Source organism: Thalassophryne amazonica, chromosome 1 (assembly GCF_902500255.1).
Source record: "Thalassophryne amazonica chromosome 1, fThaAma1.1, whole genome shotgun sequence".
Classification (NCBI taxonomy): domain Eukaryota; kingdom Metazoa; phylum Chordata; class Actinopteri; order Batrachoidiformes; family Batrachoididae; genus Thalassophryne; species Thalassophryne amazonica.
In genome coordinates, this window is record NC_047103.1 from 50,158,082 (window position 1) to 50,175,301 (window position 17,220).

Here is a 17,220-nt window from a genome sequence, read left to right on the forward strand (position 1 = left end):
TCCATCTGTCGATCCCATGTTCCAACTTACTCCCCACTTGTGGACAAAACCCTGAGATACTTAAACTCTTCTACCTGGGGCCATAACTCTCCCTTGACGCAGAGAGGACAATCCACCATTTTCCGACAGAGGACCATGGTCTCAGATTTGGAGGGGCTGATTCTCAGTCAATTCGCTTCAAAACTCTGACTCAAACCTGCTCAGTGCACATCGGAGGTTACAGCTTGATGAAGACAACAGAACCACATCATCTCCAAAAAGCAGAGATGCAGCTCTGAGGTCACCAAACTGGACACCCTCCAGTCCCTGACTGCACTTTGAAATCCTGTCCTTGAACATCACATGGGGAGATGATGATCTAGTGGTTCAACGTAGGGCTTCAGACGAGAGGATCCTCAGTTTAAAATCCAGCCAGACCAGAAAATTCCTAAGGGACCTTGGGCAACGTCCGTAATCCTAGTTGCTCCCAGTATGTAGTGAAAGCCTTGCATGGCTGCACCCTGACATTGGTGTGCGAGTATGTCTGTGTGAATGGTGAATGTGAGATGAATGAGAAGCATTACTGTAAAGTGCTTTGACCCTTCTGATGCAGATGGAAAAGTGCTATGTAAATGCAGTCCATCTACCATCACTAACAGGATTGGTGACAAGGGGAAGCCCCGGTGGAGTCCAACACCCACTGGGAACAGGTGCAATGTAATCCCGAGAACGCAAACACAACTCCTACTTCTGTCATATAGAGACCGGAGCTGCTTGGTCTGCAGCCACCACAATCCAGACTCGGACAAGTGGCAGAAAATGAATTAATGTCGCCACATCCATTACTGCATTTAGCCCTTTTCTTTTTGTCCATACTTTGTAAGCTATTGTGTATTAATGGGCATGGCCATGAAGAAAATAAACCAGCTCATGTCTGGAATGTCTGTATGCATTTAGAGAATGTGCATGCACGAACAGTGCAGAAATACTTACCTAGCATACGAATATAGAGTGCCGTCTGGTCTGAGCTATCATAGGAGATGGCCCCTCGTCTCTGAAAAAACAAAGAAAGAACACCAACAATTGTCAAAAGTTCATACAACTAAAGTCTTGTAGTTATTTCTGGAACAAGACCACTTCACACCTGTGGCTGTTAAGCCAATGACACAAGCAACATGATATACAGCACATTTTTCATTTAACACTCTGTAAATACTTCATAAATCCATCGTTTGATGAGTGGAAGGTGGTGTAATGTTGCTACTGTTGGTTACAATCTGCCAAGTGCGCACGCACACACACACAGTTACTGATAAGTGTTCTAGCGCCATATCGTCAGGATGATAAGGCACTCACACCACTGCTACCAATCATGTGAGAAACACACGTGTTTTGTTGGCACACGCCATGTTTTTCATAAACACTGTTTATTTTGGGGCACATTCAAGAAGATTAACACCACTCAAGGTGATTTTCCTCCCTGCTATTTTTCAGCCTCACAATGGCATATTCAAAGTGTGGCTCAATTACAAAAAGCGAACAATGCATGCAAGTGTAGGAGGAAAAGAAAAAACTTTCCCTAATCAGACGTCAGCTTGTGAACACAATTTGAATGGACTAAAAAGGTGCTGGGAACCACTAGAGATGAAGATTAACAAGTTTACAACATTATCAGGAGCACATATGATTGTCACTTTTACATTAACCTAACCTGAAATGATGTCTATTTTAACAAATAATTTAAAAACATTGCAGACCACCTGATATAAATTTTACCTGCTGCTCCTCATTCAGTAATGACGTCCATTCTGCCCTTGCAAGGTCAGGCCGTTAAGAAAAACTCAGTTCTTGCAGCTACATCATACAAAGACTACAAGATGAGTTGAATTGTGCACCAAGCGTCTGATTCATAAAAGCTGAATAAGGTTTGGCTGTGAGCTTTTAATATATAGACTATTGCACAACCATATACCAAGGAAAACAAATACATGATTAGACGTGTGCATCTCTCCCTTATAAAACAATTCCCTATGCATCTAGATAGATGTCATGATGCCTTTCAGAAACTATTATTATTATGGGATAATTCAATTTGAAGTGATGAGATGAAATTCTTTGTTGCTTTAATTTGGACATTAATTTTCCACAATAAATTAGATTAAGACAGAAATGGCATTGCTTACCTTCAAATACATGTTTCATTCAAACCAAACAAAAAACAAAGCAGTGTTTAAAATGTTAAAAACATATTAATGTTGGATGGACATAGCATTTGCTGTCATCTACAAAACTTCCATACAGAGCTGCATGAGGCACGTGAGTTTTTCCTACTGTTGACAGTGTAACTAAACTTTTTTCCATTAAATGTCTTCAAATTGGATTACATCTCATCATTTTAATTGTATAAAGTTACTAGTTCAGTAAGTGCACATTTATTTACTGATTTATTTTTGATATACTCTCAACATCAGGCTCTCATGCCAGACTGCCTTCTATATTTTGCACAAATGACAGCATCTCATAAACCCTCACTCTTAAAATCATCGTAGGCAGCATCGCTATTTGGTGACCATCCCATCTGTGAAAGCCTACATTAATTTATATAAAACATCACCTTTTGTAATACAACCCCAATTCCAATGAAGTTGGGACGTTGTGTAAAAATGTAAATAAAAGCAGAATACAATGATTTGCAAATCCTCTTCAACCTATATTCAATTGAATACACCACAAAGACAAGATATTTAATGTTCAAACTGATAGACTTTTTTGTTTTTGTGCAAATATTTGCTCATTTTGAAAAGGATGCCTGCAACACATTTAAAAAAGTTGGGACAGGGCAACAAAAGACTGGGAAAGTTGATGAATGCTCAAAGAACACTTAATTGGAAACAGGTGAGTGTCATGATTGGGTATAAAAGGAGCATCCCCAAAACGCTCAGCCATTCATAAGCAAAGATGGGGCGAGGATCAGTACTTTGTGAACAACTGCGTGAAAAAAATAGTCTAACAGTTTAAAAACAATGTTTCTCAATGTTCAATTGCAAGGAATTTAGGGATTCCATCATCTACAGTCCATAATATAATCAGAAGATTCAGAGAATCTGGAGAACTTTCTACATGTAAGCGGCAAGGCCGAAAACCAACAAACCATGGCATGGGCAACTTACACATCTGTGATGGCACCATCAATGCTGAAAGGTTCATCCAGGATTTAGAGCAACACATGTTGCCATCCAAGCAACGTCTTTTTCAGGGACGTCCCTGCTTATTTCAGCAAGACAATGCCAAGCCACATTCTGCACGCGTTACAACAGCATGGCTTCATAGTAAAAGAGTGCGGGTACTAGACTGGCCTGCCTGCAGTCCAGACCTGTCGCCCACTGAAAATGTGTGGCGCATTATGAAGCACAAAATATGACAATGGAGACCCCGGACTGCTGAACAACTGAAGTCGTAAATCAAGCAAGAATGGGAAAGAATTCCACCTACAAAGCTTCAACAATTAGTGTCCTCAGTTCCCAAATGCTTACTGAGTGTTGTTAGAAGGAAAGGTGATGTAACGCAGTGGTAAACATACCACTGTCGCAGCTTTTTTGAAATGTGTTGCAGGCCTCCATTTCAAAATGAGCAAATATTTGCAAAAAAAACAAAGTTTATCAGTTTGAACATTAAATATCTTGTCTTTGTGGTGTATTCAGTTGAATATAGGTTGAAGAGGATTTGCAAATCATTGTATTCTGTTTTTATTTACATTTTACACAACGTCCCAACTTCATTGGAATTGGTGTTGTAAGTTGTTTGAGTTGTCTGCATAAACGCGCATGCAGCAGACTGACCTCATACAGGGAAATAGGACTGAAACGATTAGTCGAGTAAGTCAAATGATTCGATTACAAAAAAATGTTTGAGGTAAATTCGGTGCCTCGAAGCTTCGTTTAACATTGTAGCACATATGCCAGGCCTGTGTGTGGCGCTGTAACGTCCCCATAAAAACAAACAGAAGAAGAGTAGAGCATGCATGAGCCGTGTAAGCGCGAATCAAATTAGCACAATAGCTACAGGTTTCCAACGTGACGCAGAGTGAAGTAAAGCCTTTGAGGAGAAAAACGGTCCACGCTGATCATCTAAAATAGCTTACTGAGCATTTAAAGCAAAGCAGAGGTCATAACTGACGCAAAGCAGTGTTTTTTTTTGTTTGTTTGTTTGCTTTAAACACCGTTTCGCCTGCTCTCTGCTCTACCTGGGGCAGGGCTGACCCCGCCTCCTGCAGAGAGAAAGGAGATGAGTGCCATATATGAAGGCCAAATTATCGTCATCTTTATATTTCAAATTATCACGAAAGGCCTAGCTGATGCAATTTCAGACACCAATAATTCTCTATCCTAATTTCTTACCCCCCCCCCCCCCAGACAAGGAGTGGGACGGGAGGAGACATTTTTTTTCTCCCCTGCAGGTGAGAGCGGATCTGCTGTGCATCAGACAAGAGGCGCGGCTGTCTGTTTTATGCCACAATCTTCTTGTTATTATTTTCTGTGTCCAAACAATGCGCATTTGATTAGAGCTTTATGCATTTTTTTTTTTTGTCAACTCACTTGTGGCAAACAGCAGTCAGCTCCACCTCCTATCAACCGTTTTATAATGTTGAATCTTATAATACTATCAGACGTTTGGTATAATGCAGATCACAGAGTTCCTTGTGATAAGTGGATACTTGGAGCACCAAAAGCAGTCATGTGATTTTTTTTTTTTATTTTATTTTATATATGTCTGTGACTTTTTTCCCCAATCATAGAAAGTCCAGTAAAAGGTGTTGATTAAATAACGTGGCTGATATGATATCAAAATACTTACTGATCATTTCTCTGTGTAGCTAAATTTAACCTTTAATTAACCAGGTTAGTCCCACTGAGATAGAGAGCTCTTTAAGGGAGACCTGGACAATTTTTTAAATTTCCACCTAACCCGCATGCCTTTAGATGTGGAAGGAAGCCAGAGCACCCAGAGAGAACCCACGCAAACCCGGAGAGAACATGCAAACTCCACACAGAAAGGCTACAGGTGGGAATTGATCCCATGATCTTCTTGTTGTGAGGCAACAGTACTAATCACTAAGCCACCATGCTGCCCAATATTCTTGAGTATATCATGCCAAGAATGAGCTAATGAGTTGAGCTCTTTTAGCTGCAGATATTTTGAATCAGACACAAAAATTTAAATACAATTCATTCAGATTGTTTTTGTTTTGTTTTTGAAAACTGACAAGAACATTGCCTGTGACAGACTGGTGTTCGATCCAGGGTATACCTGGCCTCACACTCCATGACTACTGGGATAGGCTCCAGCCCCTCCATCCCTTAATTGCAGTAAGCAGTTGAAGACGAGTGAGTGAGTGAGTGAGTCAAGAAAAATGGAGAAACAGCACAACTCTCGACAATGAATGTGGGCGGGGCAGCAGAATGTTTCAGCTTGATTAATGATTGCAGTGCTTGACTCAATCCATGCATGGCAAAGATCAATAAACTGGTTAAGCTTTAGCTCTGTGGTCCTACCCCTACCACATACAGTAGCAGAAAGCCCAGCATAGAAGAAGCCAAGAAGAAGAGGCCAGCTGTTGTTAGCACAGCATAATTTTCATGTCCGGAACTGGTATGACAGTATTAAATTGTGAAGCAAACCTAAAGTGCTAACAGCTAAAATGTATATTTATTCATCAGACATGTTGATTTTGTTTTTATCTACATAAATATTCCTGTCATGAGCACCTCATGCCAACCTTTGAACTATTCTGAGAGTTCGAAGATGCAGAAGCAGCAGCATAACAAGAGTGATTTGACCAATTTATAACCTTAAAGTGCATATCACTAGTAAATGAATAGTCAAATTAACTGACTGTTCTAAATCACCTGCCTCTGATAAACACTCAGAATCATCAAGCTGTGAGGAATATGAATTTTGGTGACATCATCTCAGGTCCCACCCCTAAAATGGATGAGGGAAAATACAAAATTTTACATTGTGAAATCAGCAGTGGTGGAAAACTCCGGCTTCAGAAAGTAAAAGTCCAACCACATATTTGTTCCCTCTTCCTAATAAACCTGCTGATTGTAATTCGTTCAACTCTTCAGGCAGGTGGATGACCTAATTACTGAGATCACCTGTTTTGGGTGCACAGGTAGAAGCAATACATGGTAGGGCTTTTACTTTCTGAAGCCGGAGTTTTCCACCTCTGGAAATCAGTGTTTTTTGTGGACTTTAACGGTGAATACGTCAAAATGGTTAAAATGTGTATGTTGCAAGGATGTAGTCATCTGACTAATGTTGATTATTAGGTAGACAGCATGTTTCCTCTCCCAAAACCGTGGAACCGGCTGTGTTTGTCATTTGTGCTGCTGAGTCATGTCACGCCATAAGCGCTACTGGGAGCCCCCAAGGACATTTTTCCTGAGTAGCGTCACACAGTGGAACAATAATTCTATATGGCTGTGTGTGTGAACACAGCAGGAGTAAAATCGGAGAGACCACTTTGGTATGTAATCATTATTATCATTCAGTCTTACTGAAACATATGCAATGTTGTTTTTACTTTTTTCTGAATACACCACGAGTTACAACGAGACGAGATGGACATTTGATGATCGCAAAATACCAGAATTTGATTTGAAAGGAAAATTAAAGCCATACTACATTTGGAGACCAAAAAAAAAACAAAAAACTGAAAAATAGCCCAGTTTGACAGTGTGTACTGGAGTAAATCATGAAATGAACTGTAGCTGAACACAGGTGGAGTGACCTTCAGGCAGGTAACAGTCAGCACCTGAGGTTATGTCAGTTTTATGGCTAAAAATAGGTCTCAATCTGTGTGTATTTTTCAGATGCTGTATGGCTAATTTTATTTTTATTAACTACAACAGGACTCACACAAGCTAAAGAGTTGTAAGTAACAATTCATAATCTGGTATATAATTTTTTAAAAGATAGTGATGAGTGGAGTGAGATATGCCATTTAAAACTGATCCATTGACTGATTCATGGTACATTTTGATCGATTCAGTAGTCTGTGTATTGACAAAAGTCATATCTATTACTTTAAAAATTGATTTTTGATTGGTATCAGATCAATATTACACCCCTAGAAATGGTATTTTGGCTGGAAAGCAAAGTTGTCTTGCACATCCTGGAGAGTGGTGTAGGGGTGAGCAGCCTTGTTTGCCGGTCTCCTGACATTACGCTCTTCAATAAGCATTGACAGTTTTGAATGGAATTTGCTTTGGTGTGTCTAAAGACAAAGAGCAAATGGGAGAAGACAACAACACATATCCAGCATAAATAGCACACGCAACTCTGACAAAATCTAAATCCACTCTAACAACTAGCATATTGACAAGAACGCAGAAATGATCAAACAAGATAAATTTATAAACAAAAAAGAACCCAATGTAAAATGTGACAGAGTAATACAACTAATGAAAATTAATTGGGAACTGATTGACAAGTCACAAAAAGGAATGTTCTGATGCCAATCCAGGGACCGACCTGCACTGGCACTGTGCATCCCGATCCATTCCCAATTCTGAGTTTGTCTGTGCTTGACTTTTTACACACCTTGTAGCAACAGCAACACAGTAGAAACTTGTAAATGTCAAAGGGACATGGTTTACTTGTCCAGTAAATCTTTCGCACAAGTCTCTGCAGTGTTCCTACAGTTTAAAGTTGCATCCACACATCAGTATTGCTGCTAAGGCGAGTCATTAGTTTGAACGGACAAAAACAATGGTTGTCATAGCACAAGTTGTACGAGTTCCAATTTAATCGCCAGATAAAAAAAGTTACAGCCTTCGAAAAAGCAGGTTTATGTTGTTGGTCATCTGTTCTTTCAGTTCAATTTGTGTGTTATTTAAAACAGGATTGTGTTGTGTCTACATTACAGATTTTGATTACAGTTCCTTAACAGAGATGCAGCCCAATAGTTATTCACCAAAAATGTACTTGGACCACTTGAAAAAGATATACTACAGCTCAGTCTGTATTGCTATACTTACCAATTACATGACTAAGGATTGCATAAAATAAAGGAAATTGCGTGTCTGGAATCAGAACTTCAAATCTGACACGAGCATAGTCTTCTAATAACTATCTTCATATAATGGCTGAGCGGATCCTTGTCATTTGATTGGTGCTTTGTATGTCACATGACATGGATTATTCGTCCCATTTGTGTTGTATTGCATTTAGAGTGCAATTTGGTTCCATTTAGCGTGCAAATATGATTCCATACGTTTGGTACCATTGCACTCTGCGCATGCGCGCACACGCACACACACAAATAAATCTTTTTGTTAGTACACGCGAGCGCAAGTGCCTTCCCACTTGTGTGAGCCCGCACCGCGCACACGCTCACAAGCCGGGCAGAGCTTAACTTTAAGACTGACACGGCAGAGTCTGTTTTGCTGATGGATGAGGATTTGATGCATGGCATGGCGGACTTCATCGTCAGAATTATTTTTGGACTCCTATTTAAAGTTTGTGTTGGATTGTTGATGTCAAAGCAGCAGTGACGCACCAAAGCTAGATTAATTTCTGACTTTTTTTTTCTTTTTTTTTGCTGCACTGAGGAGGTACCAAAATGTAAGTCCCTTTTCTGTTTTTTTGTAAATTAATATAATATAAAATGACATGGATCTATTTTAGCCGTTATATAAAACAAATAATGAACGTTACCATTCAACTCAGCTTCGCCTCATTGAATGGTATGTTCCCTCTTACACCTCATGAACTATTCATACCACTGAACTCAAACATTAATTATTTGTATATTATATAACAACTGAGTGGATCCGTGTCATTTGATTGGTGCTTTGTGTCACATGACATGGATTATTCATCCCATTTGTGTTGCGTTGCATTTCGAGTGCAGTTTGGTTCCATTTAGAGTGCAAAATTGATTCCATACGTTTGGTACCATTGCACTCTGCACACACACACACAAAAAAAAATAAAACAAATCCACTGCGCTGTAAGCCATCTGTTTGCAGGAAGCTAGAATGAAAAGCTGGACTAATTTCTGCCTTGATTTTTTTTTCGCTGCACTAAGGAAGTACAGTCTTTTTTTTTTTTAGTACACGCGCGCACAAGCGCCAACTGGGTTGTCTGAGCACACGCGCACATGAGACAACGACACAAGTGAGATGATGATTTGATTGAGCTAACCGACATTGCTAGTTTTTGTAACACAAACACAAAATCCACTCCGCTGTAAGCCGACTGGATGCATAAAGAACTGTTCAGATGAAAAGCTGACATTATTTTTGGCTGGACTGAGGAACTACACAAAGTCTTTTTTTTATGGAACTCCGAAGTCAGTGCACAGCATCACCGGACTACACGTTACAATATGGACTTCAGCAGCAGTGAAACACCAAAATGTAAGTCCCCTTTCTGTTGTTTATAAATTAATAAAATATGAAATGACAAGGATCTATTTTAGCCGTTATATAAAACAAATAATGAATGTTTTTACATTCTTTCAATGAAACAAATATTCAATTTGGTGAAAGCTGGAACAAACCATTCAACTCGACTTCGCCTCGTTGAATGGTATGTTCCAGCTTTCACCTCATGAATTATTCATACCACTAAACTCATAAACATTCATTATTTGTATATTAATGAGTTATCGATGTACACAGAAGAACATTGATAATTCAGAGGTAAATGGTATTTTTTGAGAAAATGCTTTGCCATATAAGCAGTGAACCACAAAACATTCAATTTGTGGAGAGATAAAATGTTACATGCCTTTTTGGCTTATCGGCCACATAAACTACCAAAACAAGGACAACTCCAGAAATTATGAATATCTTAATTTGAAAATTGTGTCCAATCTTGAACTGTAGTTAATGTGATACGTCTGGAAACTACTTTTTGCTAAATAAAGTTTAATAAATGTATGACTGAAAATGTTCTAGTGGTTCTGTAGACCTCAGTAAGTAGCTGATTTATTTTTACAGGTTTCTAGACAAGCGACAGACTGTAGATCCAGACTGTGGCACAGACATAGTGACACTTCATGGACTTTGTGGATGCAGAGCAGTGGTGGCACATGCAGCGTGCCACAAAACCATCAAAACACTGTTGATCAGTTTGTGCGGGGTTTGTGTCTACAGTAATATTCAGTGCCAACAGTGTCGGTCAGTATGAGGGAGCTTCAACAGTATGAGTCACATACACAGCGGTAGTTGTAGCAGCTTTGACTCTGGTAACTGTAGTATAGCTCATGTTCTGTGGACAGACAGCTGCTTGACACTACACTGAGGTGTTGGCTCACCTCACCCTGCACTTCACACATGCTGGCTCCCCTCCAGGCCACACTCTCTCTCCTGAGGCTACCCTCGACTTGGGTTACCCATTCCACACGGAGCCGACGTAAGCGGACAGCTGGTTCACTGACTCGTAACCACACTGATGAACTCGACTGAATGTTTAAAGACTGCTCCAGTTTTGGATTGCTGATGACAACTATTCAACTTGCTGGCCTATGACATAATGCTGCAGCCCCTGTAGCCAGAAATAGAAAGTCAAGTTTTCTGGTACCCCCGTTCAGCACTGATGCCAGTCAGCATTGATGTTCATAACATCTAAAGTAATACTTTTTTACTTTTGAGTGAATATTTGGTTGTATTTAATATACAATTATGAATATATACTTGTGCCAAATCAGCATGCAGATCCACGTTGGAGCCGCTGTGGCAACCCAGTAGGGCTGAAATGATTAGTCGAGTAACTCGAATAATTCGATTACAAAAAATGTTTGAGGTCAATTCTGTGCCTTGAAGCTTTGTTTAACTTTGTAGTACATATGCCAGGCCTGTGTGTGGTGCTGTAACATCCCCAGAAAAAAAAAAAAAAAAAAAAAACAGATTAGGGCATGCCAATAAGCCGTGTAAATGCTAATCAAATTAGCACCTAAAGCTACCGCTTTCCAACGTGACGGTGTAAAATGAACCTTTTTAAGAGAAAGAGGGTCCACGCTGATCATCTGAAATAGACTGACTCCACATTTAAAGCAAAGCTGTGTGTTTGTGTATTTAAAAAAAAAACACAACACATGGTTCGCTCGACGTGGGGAGTGACTACTGACTGGGTGGTCGGTTGTTGTCTCTCTCTCTCTCTCTCTGCCCGGTGTGAGAGGCTGGGTGAGTCACAGCTCCGTCCCCGGCTAGACTGACAAAGTTTCTGAAAGATCCTCTCAGCAAAAGTCCACTCTTTCTTCTGTGTTTTGCTCAGACTTGCACTTAGTGTTCCACTTTTTAGTTTTTGCTCGTTTTGGGCAACATACAACGCTTCACAAACACGGTAACTTAAATAAAATAATAATAAAAAAAACCTGACTGCAAGGCTTGCATGTTCAACCTCCAGCTGAAATGCACAGAAAGAGGGATTTAAAAAAATGCAGGGAACCAGTCTACCAACCTAAAAAAAAAAAAAAAAAGGTTACATTTTACAAGTTGGGGAAAAAACAAAACAGAAACCACATCCCATTGCCATTTCAGCAAAATGTCAAGATTTTGGCACAGCTATTTTGCCATTTGTGTCCAAATAAAGCTTTTGGCATGGGAGCACTCAGGTTGCGGGGATTTTTGCTTTGATATTTGTCTCTTTTTGATCCAGCACACTTTTTTTTTTTTTTTAAACACATCTTGGATGTGCGTGTCTCTTCTGATTTACTAAGATTTTGACACAGAGTATTGTGCCATTGCTTAGGAAAAGCCCTGGACTATTGATGTTTAAAAAAGCAAAAGTACTTTTTATCCGATTAATCGTCAGAATAATCGATAGAATACTCGATTACTAAAATAATCGATAGCTGCAGCCCTACAACCCAGAGTGAAAACAAAGGAGCAGCCAAAGGGACTCACTTTTTTTTATGAACATATATGCTAAATTTTGGACACACATTCCCATTCAACGGAATGGGGAGAAACAGAGTCACTGTGGATCACTGTGTGCCGAATCGTGGGAGTAGTGGAGCTGTTTGTACGGATCAACTATGATCAGTTACACCACTAGTGACACGTGTAACAGAAGTGCCCCAAAATGTTTATCTCGGATTCTTAATAAACCTACCACCACTCTGTGGTCGAGGATTTCCACTCTATTCCAAAATCCTACATCACACAGCAATACAGCCAATTTATTTCATACTCTGAGTTACTGAATAAATTGTAAAATACATCTCGTGATATTTCGCTCATGATTTGAAAGCTAGAGAAACAGGATTATAACTGCACACATTTACCACAATCACAATATTCTGAGAATAATCGCAATTAATTTTTCATCAAATCATAAAACCCCGTTGATCCAAGCAATATTTTCAGTCAAGCCAAAGTATCCAAGTACCACCACACCCAACTCCCTGCATGAAGATAAACTGCTAATTTTCATAGTACATTGTGCCACAATCAAAGTGAAGTTATTTCCTGGGAAAACAACTATTGCTTGATGGATTTTCTGAAAGATCTGGATTGCCACAGATTGAAAACCACTTAGATTTTGGCAGATTTTACATGTGACATTCACTTCATGAAGCTGCATCTGTAAACCAGGATTAACCATCTGCTTCAACTGCAACTCCCACTTATCTAGCTTGAAGGTACAGAGGTTATGACTGATGCAATTTCAAGTCACAACTTTCCACTTCCAAGGTAAGAGGAAGGTAGAATAATAACTAGCCAAGTGGGTGATCATACACTTAACACCAATTTACCCATTGCAGAGAGGTGCTGGCATGTCTAAGTGCACCTCCCCACCAAATCCAATTCATACTGGCAAAGACTGAAGTGCTACTGTGCACACTCACATTTAATATTTTTTTCCTCATTGGGTAGTATTCAAGGTGTTTAAAACTTTATATAACCTCTACATTTTGTCTCACTCCAAATCATGTTTAAAAAGGAACTAAAAGTAAGTAAGTGGCAATTTCATTAATTAAGGTGAATTAAATGCTGGCAGTACCAATGATCTACTCTGACTTCTGCAAAAACCTGTTCTATTTTACACACACATTTGCAAAATTATAACAGAGATCTTCATGTTTGTTTATTCAGAAGAAGTTGTTTGATAATTCCAGTAGATTAACAAAATATAGATCACATAGCACCAGGCATTTCAAAAAGGGTTATGAAATAGGGCACATTTAGTACACCTAGTCTCCAAACTAGACACAGATGTCCAATAATTTGTAGTGAAAGACATCTAAACTGTTAGTATGGAAGTCAGTAATTAGCAAATTAAATTGTGTGTATGAGAAAAAACCCCCAGAAATGTTCGATAAAATATACAAGTTAGTACAGCAAGTTTGAGCAACACACTGAAGCCCAAGAGCTACTCAACCTTGGGGCACATTGCCCACGTACTGTTCTCAAACAAACACGATAACACAAAGTAAAGAACAAAAGACGATAACGATGCTTAAATAATTTAGCAGGCCATGATTAAATTAAATGGTTAGCTGACTGCAGCACTGGCCTTCAGAAAAGTCAAATTCCTCATTTCTATCACACTACAGCTGCAATGATTACTTGAATTAGATGTTAAATCGACTATTAAATTAACATATTTTCAATAATCGATTAATCATGGAGCCTTTTTTATGTCCAAATTTGCAAATTTTAGCTTCTTAAATGAGAACAATTCATAATTTTTTTTGTTTCATTTTTAGAAGCTTGTTCAGTTTCTTTGCTCCTTAACTTTGGGTTGTGGACAAAAGATATTTAAAATAGGTCATCTTGGGCTTTGGGAAACATTAGCCAGTTTCTATTACAAATCTCCAAGAGCAATTTAAAACTGCAAAGAACAAACACACAATCAATGGAAACATGTCCATTTTGGGGGGCACATTTTTATTAGGTGTTTTTCCAGACATTTCCACAAAGCAATATTTTGCAAAGATGTAATGGAAATGCATTTCTCACATTTAGATCATGTCACATCACATGAAAAGTCACACGACCTTCCTCTAAACATGGCATGGTACACGTGGACGTCAACTGCTTGAAAATACCATTTATTTTGTGCATAACTGCAATGGAAACCTGACTACTGATCAACGCCCTTCACCATTTTTGGACACTTTACACCCCAAATAACTAATTGATTAACTGAGAAAATAATCAACAGATTAACCGATAATGAAAATAATAATTAGTTGCAGTCCTATATCACACTCAAACTGCTGGGGTCCTCTTTGCCTCTCAGCTCTGAAGGATAATGAAATCTTTTCACACCTTTCTGTAAACCTGCAAAACAATTTCTGTAATGCTGAAAATGTAAAACTTGTGAGAAATGGATGAAAATCTTCTTGGTCTTATGGCTACGTACAGTAGCAGCTAAACCAGATGACAGCAGCAGGGCAGGCAATATGTGCGTATAGTCTAGAGATATTTCATGAACACTGTAACTGAACTGTGCTTTAACAAAACACACACAAATGTACAGACATTCTAAACATTACAGCAAGTCACCTTCAAACACACATATATACCTGTACATATCTGTCCTTCAAACTCATGACAGCAGCCAATCCAAAGCTAATATTTTACTGAGGAGCAAACATCTGGCGTCAGTATGGGTAATCTGTAAAGCTTTATTTGAGTGTCAACAATCTCTTGTGTGTACACACAGCACCAGTCGTTAGTGTGGGCATTATAGATGGAGTGCACATATGCATGGGTTTGCCTGTATATGCAGGTTTTGTATAATAGTCAGATGGCTTAGCGTCACATGTTACACTTGCCATGACTCGGCAGATAGAAGCACCACTTTTTTCCACAAGGTTCTCTCTGGACCAACGAAAAAGATATCAGCTTAAAGCAACAGAAATTTTTAACAATTGCATTTTGCAACACACAAAATCTCATTATTTACCAACAATATAATTTGTATACATAGATTATGTTATGGCCAGACCACACGGCGATTGCTGAACGAAGGAAAAAAAAAGTCACAAAGCCACAAATCGTCGAGAAAAAGTGGATGAATGAGCCAGCACTTCTCCCATCACCGAAAAGCCTGCGAGTGCAGAGCACATTAAAAGACCGAAACAAAACCGAAACTAACAAAAGAAAAACTAAGCAAACGGCGACCTTGACACTGATCATTTCTGCAGCGACTCTGTGCTCTCCACAGCCACCTGCAGCTGTGTTGTCTTGACAACAAGTTTGTCTTCACTACAGCAATGTGTGCGCGCACACGCACGTTGCACCCGTCTCTGGCTGCAACATGCGTAAATAGTTACAGTAGCTGATAAAATGTTCTTGCCGCTATTGTTTCTGCATGAAAACACTGCTGTTCGTCCCACACATGTACAAGTCACATTCAGCTCGTCGGATCTTTAGTTATTGATCCACTGGGACACTGGACGAAGTTGGAAGACAATCAAATGGAACGCTGAAGGTACAGGAACAACGCAAATGATGAGGAAACGTCAAGACAGAAAGCAAAACTGAATACGGACGAATTGAGGTTGTCATCAGGACTCGTTCACATTTTTCAAGTTTGAAAATTCTGACGAAGCGCCAGCTACAGAAACGAAGCTTGGTGGGACAGATTCTGAACTCATGAAAATCACTTGTGGGGTGCCCCAGGGTTCAGTTCTGGGGCCGTTGTTGTTTCTTCTGTACATTAATGACATATGTTCGGTTTCCAAGTCCATCAGTTGTACTTTGTTTGCAGATGATACAACAGCATTTTGTAGTGGGGTTTGCTTGGGACAGACCTTGGAAATGATGGAGAAGGAGCTACGTAAGGATTAAACAACGAGAAGCCATGCATTATACGGTTTGAAAGCACAATGCAGAGTCTAAAACAGCACGACGCAAAGCACATTCAAACCGTATAATGCACGGCTTTTGAGTTGTTTAATCCGCTTATACCATGGTCCCACACAGTGAGCCAACACACAAATATTTACTTAAGTTAACAGAACTTGATAAAAAATGCGTAAGTATTTGGGACTATTTTATGCCAGTCTCAAGATATTTTCATCCTTGGCAACCGTTCTCTTCTTCTTTCCCATCTTCAATCTTGTCCAGTTTGTCCGATGTTAACTCTTTATGCTGTTGCTTTTGCTGTTCTTCTCGTTTGCTCTCCTTCTCTTCCCATTCCTCAAACATTTTATTTTTGCCAAAATTTTTAAAATTCACTTGGAAATCCATGTTTTATCGTGTTTCTGTCATAACACAGCTGATCTGCGCCAAATGATTTGCGTGTTGCTGTGGTGATGACCAGAGCAGAGTGATATTACAGTGACTTAACTCGCCGAACTACGTGTGCGTATACATGAAAATAATGCACGCCAGTTAGACATGGAATTCTCACTGACCATGGTATAAAGAAGTTTAAACAATGGTTTGATTCAAACAAATTATCGCTCCACTATGGGAAAACAAAGTGTATCATATTTGGAAACAAGTCCAGGAATTCCTGCAGAAATTTATCATTAAATGATACTGAAATTGAAACTGTAATTGATACAAAATTTCTTGGTGGTGTTATTGATGATGAACTGTTCTGGAAAACGCTTATTAATTTTGTTAAATCTAAAATGTCAAAAGCCATTGCAATTTTGCATAAAGTGCGAGATTTCATTTCCCAACACTCATTAACTATTTTATATCACTCATTGCTTGTTCCATATACATATGACCTACTGCATTGAGGTATGGGGAAATACATATACAAATAATACTAATCCAATATTTTTGTTGCAAAGTAGTCTTTGTCAAAAGCATTTCCTTTCAGACATTAACGGCATGGATGTCACTCCATACATCTGAGTTGAGCTCAGCTGGCTGATGGAGTCTGCAGGTCTGCAGCCACACAGTCTTGGGCTGCTACACATCAGGACGTCTCATTTTGGGAGTAAAAAAAAAAAACATTTTGATCGACTGCAGTTTATTGTTTGTATTACAACATTTGGAAAGAGGTGTCATTTGATTTAAACGGCGATTCATTTTGAAGTTATTAATTCCGAGCGGACTCTCTTTCTTTCTGACTTCACTCGGCGGCGCAGCGTTTGGAGCAACGGAACAGAGGACGATTCTCGTTTCTTTCTCGCAACAAGACAGGAGTCCCAGTTAGTCACTTTAATCCACACGTGACTCATGATTGACATATTTTAATGGCTTTGAGAGGGGATAAGCAGAGATGCCGCTTCTGAAGAGGAGCGAAACAGAGATC

General features: G+C 39.3%; 1 protein-coding gene across 1 annotated transcript in view; it reads right to left on the reverse strand.

Moving 5' to 3' along the window:
* The window catches only part of pde7a (phosphodiesterase 7A), an 83,983-nt gene that overhangs the window by 22,216 nt on the left and 44,547 nt on the right, over positions 1 to 17,220 (reverse strand). Inside the window, 1 exon segment of the mRNA XM_034169656.1 lies at positions 973 to 1,033. Coding sequence (XP_034025547.1) covers positions 973 to 1,033 — 61 coding nt within the window.